This window comes from Babylonia areolata, chromosome 5, assembly GCF_041734735.1.
Source record: "Babylonia areolata isolate BAREFJ2019XMU chromosome 5, ASM4173473v1, whole genome shotgun sequence".
In the NCBI taxonomy this organism is placed as follows: Eukaryota; Metazoa; Mollusca; class Gastropoda; order Neogastropoda; family Buccinidae; genus Babylonia; species Babylonia areolata.
Window position 1 is genome coordinate 42,250,638 of NC_134880.1, and position 12,500 is coordinate 42,263,137.

Sequence of the window (12,500 nt, forward strand, 5' to 3'; positions counted from 1 at the left end):
TGCCACTGGATGTGGGCCACACTGCGACACCATGTGCATGGTGTCAGTTTCTTTGAAGGCTTCTTTGATTAAACCATTCTCTCTCTCTCTCTCTCTCTCTCTCTCTCTCTTCCTCTCTCTCTCTCTCTCTCTTCCTCTCTCTCTCTATCTCTTTCTCTTACACACACACACACACCACAAAACACGCGCGCCTACGCGACGCACACACATGCACACACAAAGCTTCACACACACACACACACACACACACACACACACACACACACACACACACACACACAGATATATATATATTTTTTTTTAATTTACATATATATATATATATATATATATATATATATACAGAGAGAGAGACAGAGAGAGAGAGAGAGAAACGATGACAGATGAAATGGTGATGGAACAGAACAAAATACTACAGCCAAAAAACAAAACAAAACAAAACAAGAGAGGCAAGGCCTTCAAGACTCACTTGTGATACACTTTAAAAAAAACCCAAGCTTTTTATGTATTGAGTATAATTTCAAAATGTAATGTTTAAGATGAGAAAGGTCAGTTTAAAGCAAATTAAGTCCCCTAGCATTAATTACAGAGTAATTTCCCTTTTTTACTATCTGCACCAAAACGTTTGCAAAATAAATAAAACTTCCATGCTTAGCAAAAGAAGTTCCTGTGTGAACAAAAAATGATAATAATGACTGCTCTTGTTGTTGGGTCAGAATACCAGATCAAAGTGCCAAGTTTAGAGAATACAAAAATTATAAATATAACAGTAAATGCAGTTTGCATATAATTACGCTTCTTCTTTTTTTTTGTGCCCATCTCAGAGGTGCAATATTGTTTTAAACAAGATGACTGGAAAGAACTGAATTTTTCCTATTTTATGCCTAATTTGGTGTCAACTGACAAAGTATTTGCAGAGAAAATGTCAATGTTAAAGTTTACCACGGACACACAGACACACACACACACAAACACACACACACACATACACACACACACAGACAACCGAACACCGGGTTAAAACATAGACTCACTTTGTTTACACAAGTGAGTCAAAAAACGTTATAAAAGTTCAAGACCATAAGAGCCAGAAGCCACACCATTATTCATGTGTGTATGAAATTCATCCGAGGAAGCAAATGGGTTGGGTTTTTTTTCATCCCATCCATCTGACATCTTACTTCATTATCTCTTCCTGACTTGTCGCGGGTTGCAGAAGGAAGGAGTGTCACATGTCGACCAGAGCAGAGAAAGGAAAGAAGGGATGAAAGATAAAAAGAAAGAAAGAAAGAACGAAAGAATCAAAGACAGCAATACCGCGTGAGCAACATCGTCCATTAGGTGATTAGTGTGCATTAATGCCATGCGTGGATGCGCGCTCACAGTATCGTTCATGTTCGCGTGTGTGGAGGAGGGTGGGGGTGGAGGCGGGGTGAGAATGATGGGTTGCATATAGCACAACGAACCCTATCTGACCTGGAAAAATGCAACAACAACCACAACCACAACAACAACAACAACGACAAAAGTAGCAACGAAAAGTTGCATCCTCATTCAACAGCGACCCGAAAAAGAAAAGAAAAATCAGCTGGATACAGATGAAGTTGCTTTTTTCTCTGCCCCATCAACTGCACCGTTTCAGTGGCATTTTTACTCCCACGCCGTTCATTCCGAGTCCCCCACATACACAGCCACACCCAGGTTCGTCTATCGCAGTCATAGCGTCGGCAGTCCACAGGAAACCATCATTGTTAGGTCGCTGGGGGTCCACACACCAGAGGAGACCCAGCACTGCTGCTGAGTCACTTCGGTGGTGTTCGGTAGTGCCTGTTCTGATTAAGCATACTTAGAACACTACCTACTAAGCCCCCCTACTAACGACAACAGTGGCTTTGTCGCGGTGCCAGACTGGGTGAGCGTCTCCCTCAAAGTGAAGACCGCCACCACGTCCCTCCAACGGCAGGCAGTTCCGCATGAAAATACGGATGAAGTTGATCCTTTCTATTTTAAGGTCCCACCGCTTTTTTTTCTCGGTCACAGTGGCAGTGAATTCATATCCACCCCACCGTGTCCGGGGCTCGGCATAGGAAGGTGGGGACCAGTCCTCTCCTTCCGCCGTTTAAACCATTCCCCATTCCGAGGTCAGGTATCCATTCACACCTGGTGGAGTGAGGAAAATCGGAGCAAAGAGTCTTTCTCAGGGATACAAAAACCATGCCGAAACGGGGCTTCGAACCTTGGATCACTTGTGAACACTGAGCAGAATACAGTGCTTAACAGACTCTGCCATAGCGATGCTGTCTAATAATGATAATAATAATGTACGTTTATATAGTGCTCTTTCTCTCTAAGAGGTCATGGCGCTTTATATGAAAGAAAAAATATTACAAATTACATAAAACATTCATGACCACTCTTTCTCAAAAAACCCTCCCCCCTCGGCCCCCCCCCCCTCACACTCTCCCTTTTCCACTCTTCATACATCCAAAGTGAGCTGACGTTGGTGGTGTCGGAGAAGAAGGAGGCTGAGAGTGCGTATAGATAGGTTTTAAAAAGATGAGTTTTTAGTGATGAGCGAAAAGCAGAAATAGAATCAGATGCACGGATATGATGAGGAAGGTTGTTCCAGATGTGAGAAGCAGAAAAGAACAAAAGGGACGTTCATCTATTAAAAACAACAACAACAACAACAGGAAAGCATGTTGAGTACAGCCACAAGGACCATTCTCCAAAAGCATCACACAAAACTAGAGATGCAAGATGTCTTGAAGACTTCACATCTGGCGTCAAACTAGGAATCGTGGAATTTCATTAACAAAAATCAAAAAAGGAAAAAGTAAAAGAAAAAAAATTATGGACAAACCGAATCGTCCTGTAACGGAGTATTTTCTTTTGAAACACACATTCCTGTACCCTTAACCTTTGACCTGTAACCTTCATTTTTGATAAGGTGTCTTGTTCTACCCAGCTACCGATCATCGTACTGCGTGTAATGAAAATGGGATAAATAAAAAAAAGCGAAGTTCTGTCGCATTTCTATATCTTTTGTCTGCTCATTATACCACGTTATGACCTTGGACTTTGACCTCCCACCACTCCGTCCACGACCCCTGACCTTGAGTCTCTAAAACGTCTTTTTTTCTGTCGAAGGCTGGATTGCAAAGCCTAATCTTTCTTGTACCTTCAAGCTTTTGTTTCTATCGATATGCCATTTTGACCACTGCCCTTGAATTGAAACAGAGATCATGAATACCTCGTAAAGTGCTGAGAAACCGCCAACATGCCAACGTTAAAAAAAAAAAATCTAACCCCCCCTCCTCTCTCTCTCTCTCTCTGTCTGTCTGTCTCTCGTACACTCACACGCGCACGCACAACCACGCACTTATACAGTTACGAGCACACGCACACACACAACCACACACACACACACACACGCACACACACACACACACACACACAACACACACTCACTCACACACACACACTCACTCTCTCTCTCTCTCTCACACACACACACACATACACCACACACACACACACACACACACACATACATACACACACACCACACACACACACACACACACACACACACACACACACACACAACACACACACACACATACACACACACAACACACACACAAACACACACACACACACACACACCACACACACACACTCACTCACACACACACACACACACACACACACACACACACACACACACACCACACACACACTCACACACACACACACACACACACACACACACACACACACACAACGCGCACACACACACACACATACACATACATACACCACACACACACACACACACACACACACACACACACACACACACACACACACACACACACACACACACACACACACACACACACACACACACACACACACACACGTTCACGGACAAAGATCATCACAGAACAGGACATGCCCGTGGGTGCTTTTCTTGTGACTTTCATATTCTGGGAACGAGAGTGTCGCAGCTGCCATTGTTTGCTGCTATTGCTACCACTCTTCTCTATGTTTCTTTCGTGATAACGAGCACCGTCGCGTGCTGGTGGTACAACTGCAACCACTTTGTGATGCTTAAACCCCTTGACTGCCGCAGCACATAGCACTTACGTCCATAGAGACGTCACTGATGACACCGTCAAAAGAAGGGAATTATGGTATAGAAGGCCGAAAATTCATTTACTTGATCTATAGTGATATATCTCCAGACCTTTTTCTCAGTTTTTGGCCGATTGTTCTAGATAATTATTGATTTATGACTTGAAATATCTCTTTATACTAGTTTTTGTTTTCTCCAGGCAGTCAAGGAAATTAAGCGGTCGTACAGAACGCAAGAGCAAGTAAAAGAAACTACGAATATATATATATATATATATATATATATATATCAGGTTTTCCCTGGCCCATCTACACACAAAATCAACTCAGACAGACCACACAAAAAAACACACACACAAAAAGCACCCCCCAAAAATCCAAAACCAAAACCAAAACAACCAGAACAGTACAGGCGAGTGACATTGTTGCTACTCAAGAACACTGTGTTTTGACAGCTCTACACTATGCATATGTGGCGTGTCACAACAGATTTCTCGCTGTGTCGTTCAGGCTTCTTTCCCCGGGGAGAGCACGTCGTGGCAGTGCAGCGCGAAACATTTCTTTCTGCATGGAAATGTCTTTCTTTTTTTGTTGTTGCTATATTGTTTTTTTCTGCATTTTTTTTTTTTCATACGACTATCCTTTTTGTTTTTGCCATGGGTTCTTTTTACGTCCACTAAGTGCAAGCTGCATACAGGACCTGGGTTTATCGTATCTTCTGCAAGACTAGCCACTTAGACCACCACTCAATGTCTAGTGGACTAGGGGGAGGGGGAAGGCGGTATTAAAAATCATAACCCGGTTCGTATAATCATGAGACTCGAACCTGAGGATACTTGCTTCCTTGCTTCCTCCAAGTCGGGTGCATTACTGCCACAGGGCCACTGCTCCAGTTTCACACCACGTACAGCATAATGCAAAGTGACAGGCACCGGTGACACCTTGCAGACACCCCGCCCCCTTGCCCCCCCTCCGCACCCCCACTCCCCACCCCCCAAATGTGAGTGAATGGAATCCTGACAGCGCCTGGAGGGGAAAGGGGCGGTTGGTGAAAGGAAGGGGGTGAGGGGGGGGGGGGGGCAGAGGATTGGGGGATGGGGGCGGGGGGGTCCAGGACCGGTTTGCACGAGCGTTTTTTTTTTTCCCAACAGCGCAACCTTTGGTTTAAAGGCGTTAATAATTTTCCTCAAAGCAAGTCTATGGAATTTGCGTCGACTTTTCTTTTCTTTTTTTTTTTTTTTTTTTAATGATAATGAAAATTCTTCATGATAAGCAAACTTAGCGTTGCTGAGATTGCTTATAATTATGTGACCCAATTTCTCAGGTCAATGTTACGTTACAGACCCATCTGCTAGTGCCCTTTCCTTCTTGTGTATGTATGCGCACGTTGTAGGTCACTAAATTCATGTCAGTATTCGCTGGATTCCGGAAACACGAAACACCCAGGATGCGTCATTTCCTCTTTTTTTTCAACCCTTCCTAAACGGCAGGGAATAAGATACGGTTTAGCGCATAAAAGCCTTCGTCTGGAAACAACTGAACGCGTGAGTGGACAAGATATATATGGCAGGCAGGCAAGCTGGATTCTGAGATGCAAATGTGCAGCAATGGAAGCAACAGAAGCACTGGAAATAGCAGTAGTAGTGGCACTTCGTCATTACAAAAAAAAAAAAGAAAGAAAAAAAGTATGGACTGATAGTAGTAGCAAAAGCAGTAGTAGTAGTAGTAGTACTGGAAGGAGAAGGAGGAGTAGCGATTGCAGCAAACAGTGGTAAATAATTCATTTTTACCGCCCAAAGAGAAAATTTAATAATCTACATCAGTTGCAACAGCGCCAAGCAATGGGGTACCTGTGCCAAGAATATCAGTCAAGCAGCAGCAGTGGTGGCAGTTGTGTGGTGTGACGGTGGTGGTGGTGGTTATGTGGCGTGGTGTGGTGTGGTGGTGGTGGTGGTGGTTTAGTGTGGTGGTGGTGGTGGTGGTGGCGTGGTGTGGTGTGGTGTGGTGGTGGTGGTAGTAGTGGTGTGGTGTGGTGTGGTGGTGGTGGCGTGGTGTGGTGTGGTGTGGTGGTGGTGGTAGTAGTGGTGTGGTGTGGTGTGGTGGTGGTTTATAGTGTGGTGGTGGTTTAGTGTGGTGGTGGTGGTGTGGTGTGGTGGTGGTGGAGGTGGTGGTGGTGGTGGTTTAGTGTGCTGGTGGTGTGGTGTGGTGGTGGTGGTGTGGTAGTGGTGGTGGTGGTGTGGTGTGGTGTGGTGTGGTGTGGCGGTATGGTGTGGTGTGGTGTGGCGTGGTGTGGTGTGGTGTGGTGTGGTGATGGTGGTGGTGGTGGTGTGGTATGGTGTGGTGTGGTGGTGGTGGTGGTGATGGTGATGGTGTGGTGTGGCAGTGGTGGTGGTGGTGATAGCGTGGTGTGGTGTGGTGTGGTGTGGCGGTGGTGGTGGTGTGGTGTGGTGTGGTGTGGCGGAGGTGGTGGTGGTGGTGGTGTGGTGTGGTGTGGCGGAGGTGGTGGTGGTGTGGTGTGGTGTGGCGGTGGTGGTGGTGGTTTGGTGTGGTGTGGTGGTGTGGTGGTAGCGATGTGGTGTGGCGGTGGTGGTGGGTTGTTGTTGTTGGTGGTGGTGGTGGTGGTAGTGACTGCAACAGCAGCAGCAGCAGTAGCAACGACACACATTGGCTGAGAACAAGAGTGATGGCGTTCATGGTATCGATAATGACATCTCACTGGCAAAATCACGCAAAGATTCGTGTGTTTTATTCTTCTCAGAACTTCCCGACAACATTGATAGCCGTCACACCCGCCTGGGCGCGTTGCTCACACGTCAATGAGGAGGAGGAATTTCGTTTAATGCCCACGTCACACATGCTGGTGATTGTAGACGTTTTGTTAAAGTAATTAATAAATTACTTAATAAGTAAGCAAGGTAGGAGAGAAGCAGGGGTGAACTGCACCCAAACAATGCGAAAACGAAACCTGGAATGGCAACCCGGGAAGCACTGATGAATAGTAGCAGCGATACTTCCGGTTGTCATATCCGGTTTCGCTTTCGCAGTTTGTTGGCTTGTTGGCTTGAGAGGGCGTGCTAGGGGTTGTGGTGGTGGTGGTGGTGTGTGTGTGGGGGGGAGGGGGGATGTGAAGGGAGGGAGGGGCAGTCTACTTGCGATGTCGCCGCGCGCCGCCACTGAACCCAAGTGGGTTGTAGCTAGTGTAGCTGTATCAGTGCAGTAGTCAGCAGGAAAGCAGCAATAATAGAAAGCATGGTGTTCACTGTGTGCATGAACAGTTTTCCGAGCACACCATAATCTCCGGCTTGTTACTGCTTGATGGGTTCGCAATGTCTTTACTTGCTTATGAGAAGAAAAAAAAAGTCATGTTTAAACCAAAAGCATAGTGATACTCCCCCCGTCTCGGTGGTCATAGCAGCAAACAGCAACAAAACACAACAACAAAACAATATTATGTTTTGTTATTGTATCGCGCCGCAACATATCTCTCCCTCCCTCTCTCTCTTTCTCTGTCTCTCTCTCTCGCTCACCACAGAATGAACAGCCCAAGAATAGCACCGACGGGCGACTCCATGTCGTGGTGATCGTCCTCCGTGAAGCGGCCCTTCCTGGGCTTCATCACGATGGCGGCGATGAGGGCGGACACCCCTCCCACCACGTGCACCGGCCCGTCGCCCGCCACGTCCACCACGCCCATCTGCCGCAGCCAGCCGGCCTTGGCCCACACCCAGTGGGCCGGGAAGCAGTAGATGAAGGTGTTGAAGAAGGAGAAGATGAGGTAGGAGGAGAAGCGGATCCTCTCCGCCACAGCACCTGCAAAAAAAAAAAAAAAACAAAAAAAAAATATATATATATATATATATATATATATTTGTGTGTGTGTGTCTGTGTGTGTTCGCGCGCGCGCGGTGTGTGTGTGTGTGTGTGTGTGTGTGTGTGTGTGTAGCAATACTACTACTACTGCTACTGCTGCTGCTAATGATAACAATGATAATAATAATCAGAAGAAGAAGAAGAAGAAAAAAGAAGAAGAAGAAGAAGAAGCGCCGTGGCCAAATCGCCTGGGGGATGGACTCCTGACTCTGTGATCACCAGCAATCAGGGTTGGGGACCCTGTTTCGGCCTGGGGCCGTATTGCAGACACCATCGTACCTGCAGGTAAATGTGTACCTGTGGGTAATCTGCCTGAGGCGAGGCAAACTGCCCAAGGGTTAGCAATATCCGGCATTCAGGAACACAAGAGCCTACCATCTGGTTTATCCTTACAACCTGCAAAGGGTGACTGCCCACGAAGCAGAGGTAAATATGGCCGATCCTTTTGTAGCATTGTTTTTGGTGAGGGAATACAGGCATGCTTTGCAAATCCGCAAATGAGCGTACGCGTACACATACGCACGCACACGAGCGTGTACTAAAGTGTTAGGCATATATTCATTATGAATAAGGGTTCTTGTTGGAATGGGAGATCATGGTCACACTTTGTGTTTTTCTGTGGAGCTGACGCATGTGGATTTTGATATGTCGCATTTTTTTTAATATCAGGAAATGTATTAACAATTTCTCTTTTAGAGACAATGAATCATTGTTGGATTTTTTTATGTTGTGGGGAGGCTGTCTTGCGAAGAAAGAGTTCTTCTTTATCGCGTGCTATCTTGCAAAACTAATTGCTCACATGTACGTGCTCTCTCTCTCTCTCTTTATTTGCCTCTCCCACTACTTTTGCTTGTGATTCAATTCAGTTTCGCTTAGAATCCAACAGACCACATAAATCATCAGCAAATCGCTAAAACAAAGTCGAACAACAAAAACTTCATTACCCTGAACGAACAAAACAACAACAACAAAACGAAAACATGAAAGAGGGGACTGGCTGAACGTTAAAACTGAACCTCCTCCCTCTCATTATCTTGACAGTGTTAAATGCACGAGAATTTTGTTGTTGTTGTTGTTGTTATTCTGGTCCTCGTCGTCGTTGTTTTTGTTGTTTTTTATCAGACATTGAACAGTATCAGCAACAGTAGTAGCAGCAGTATTAGTAGTAGCAGTAGAAGCAGTAGCAGCAGTAGTAGTAGTAGGTACAGTAGCGGTAGAATTGGTAATCGTTGTTATCATCCTCACCGTCATCATCATCATCATCATCATCATTATTGATACTTGTATAGAGCCTATCTTCGATCACAGACCAAGCTCTAAACTCTTCACGAAACACCGAGTCATTTGCAAACCAGACTGACCACCTTGGGGAAAACTGACCGACAGTTGCCACGAGCCACTGACCATTCGGTTCCTGTGTGAGTCAGCCAGGCTTTCAAAAAAGGCGTCCACATACACATGCATTCATAATGAAGGAGCGCAAGATTAAGAAAAATCGACAAAAAAAACATGTCCGTCTTTCCGTAAAAGAGGCATACACTTTGTTAGAAAAATCAACATGGGGTCGATTGCATAACCCATGAAAGGATTTTTTTTTTAAACATAAAGGGACATTATTCCCCGAGAATATTATTAAAGAAAAGACACCGAATCCATCAGCTTGCTATACAAGATTAATAACCTATACTTTCTTCCGATTAAAACTTGATGCGCTGACGACAAAGTACAGTAACAATGTTACATGCATCTGTGATAAGCAGTTCAGCTTGTAACATTATTTGTTTCACTGTCAGCAGTTGCGTACCTTCTTGCCCAAGTATTTCAAAGAGAATAACTGTTCTCCAGGTGATTTTTTGGAAAGTTATTTCTTACGAGGTTCTTATGATCGAACTTTCACAGGCGTTAGTTTATAGCCCTATTTTTACACTCCTTTAATGTACTTCATAATTATCGTTAATGGTTTCTAATTATTGATATCATTACTGAATTATTACTGTTAAATGTAATTGCATGTTAGTTATGCATTTTTTTAAATTAATAGTTTTCTCCCTTTTCTGTTTTCCTGTTCCCTCTCCCCCCCCCCCCCCCCCCCCCCCCCCACCCACCCCTCCTTTTTTTCTCTCTTTTCTTTCTTTTTTTTTTGTTTTTTTTTTGTTTTTGTTTTGTTTTTGTTTTAATCGTCTAATATCACTGATAGTGAAAAGACGCTAAACTAAAGAACGATTCATCAATGGACTTTTCTTCTGGATTTTGCCAGGGACAACCCTTTTGTTGCCGTGGAGTCTTTAACGTGCGCCAAGGGATGATCTTGTTGTTGTTGTTGTTGTTGTTGTTGTTGATGATGATGATGATGATGATGATGATGACGATGATGATGATGATAATTATGATGATGACGACGACGACGATGATGGTGATGGTGATGTTGTTGTTATAGGAACACACACACCGCACACATACGCGTGTACAACCCAAGTGAATCATCGAAAGAAATACATCAATTTTGACGAATATCAGCCGAGCAAAGTGTCTATGCTGATACTAAGTATGATGTCCATTGTCTGTTATAACATTGCACTGTTATCAACACCTGATGAAAATGTGTACACAGTGACCTTGAAAAAAAAGTTGATAAATAAAGAAGATTTAAAAAAAAAAAAAAAAAACACACACAAAAACGCACACAAAAAACAAAACGAAAAGGACAGAAGCGAGACCAGAACGATTACCGGTGATGCTTACCGGACACGATGGTGGTGGCCGTGGTGGCGAACGATGCCTGGAACACGAACCGGGAATACTCCTGACCCATGGAGGCACCGTCTGCTAATGTAGCACATGACAGACATATATACCACCTGATATAACACATGACAGACATATATACCACCTGATATGACACATGACAGACATGTTCCACCTGATATGACACACGACAGACATGTTCCACCTGACTTCACACATGACAGACACATACCACCTGATATGACACATGGCAAACACATACCACCTGATATGACACACGACAGACATATGCCACCTGACTTCACACATGACAGACATGTTCCACCTGACGTGACACGTGACTGACATATTCCATCTGACGTGACACATGACAGACATGTTCCACCTGACGTGACACATGACAGACATGTTCCACCTGACGTGACACATGGCAGACATATTCCATCTCAAGGGACACATGACAGACATATACCACCTGACATGACACATGAAAGACATATTCCACCTGATATGACACATGACAGACATATATACCACCTGACATGACACATGACAGACATATATACCACCTGATATGGCACATGAGAGACACATACACCACCTGATATGACACATGACAGACATATATACCACCTGATATGACACATGACAGACATATATGCCACCTGACTTCACACATGACAGACATGTTCCACCTGACGTGACACATGGCAGACATATTCCATCTGAAGGGACACATGAAAGACATATACCACCTGACATGACACATGACAGACATATTCCACCTGATATGACACATGACAGACATATATACCACCTGATATGGCACATGACAGACACATACACTACCTGATATGGCACATGACAGACACATACCACCTGATATGACACATGACAGACACATACCACCTGATATGACACACGACAGACATATGCCACCTGACTTCACACATGACAGACACATACCACCTGATATGACACATGACAGACACATACCACCTGATATGACACATGACAGACATATACCACCTGATATGACACATGACAAACACATACCACCTGATATGACACATGACAGACACATACCACCTGATATGACACATGACAAACATACCACCTGATATGACACATGACAGACATATACCACCTGATATGACACGTGACAGACACATACCACCTGATATGACACATGACAGACATATGCCACCTGACTTCACACATGACAGACACATACCACCTGATATGACACACGACAGACATATGCCACCTGACTTCACACATGCCAGACATGTTCCACCTGACATGACACATGACAGACATGTTCCACCTGACATGACACATGACAGACATGTTCCACCTGACGTGACACATGGCAGACATATACCACCTGACGTGACACATGGCAGACATATTCCATCTGACGTGACACATGACAGACATATTCCATCTGACGTGACACATGGCAGACATATTCCATCTGACGTGACACATGGCAGACATATACCACCTGACGTGACACATGACAGGCATATTCCATCTGACGTGACACATGACAGACATATACCACCTGACGTGACACGTGACAGACATATACAACTTGACGTGACACATGACAGACATATACCACCTGACTTCACACATGACAGACACTTACCACCTGACATGACACATGAGAGACATATACCACCTCACAAGAAACATGACAGACATATACCACCACCACCACCACCACCACCACCACCCAC

The 12,500-nt window shown here is 44.7% G+C and overlaps 1 protein-coding gene across 1 annotated transcript in view; it reads right to left on the bottom strand.

The window, feature by feature from the left end:
* Positions 1 to 12,500, bottom strand: part of LOC143282280 (putative ammonium transporter 2) — a 36,923-nt gene that overhangs the window by 21,004 nt on the left and 3,419 nt on the right. The window contains exons 3-4 of the mRNA XM_076587880.1: positions 10,753 to 10,833; positions 7,668 to 7,950 (exon numbers count right to left, since the gene is read on the bottom strand). Coding sequence (XP_076443995.1) covers positions 7,668 to 7,950; positions 10,753 to 10,833 — 364 coding nt within the window. The remainder of the gene's footprint in view (positions 1 to 7,667; positions 7,951 to 10,752; positions 10,834 to 12,500) is intronic.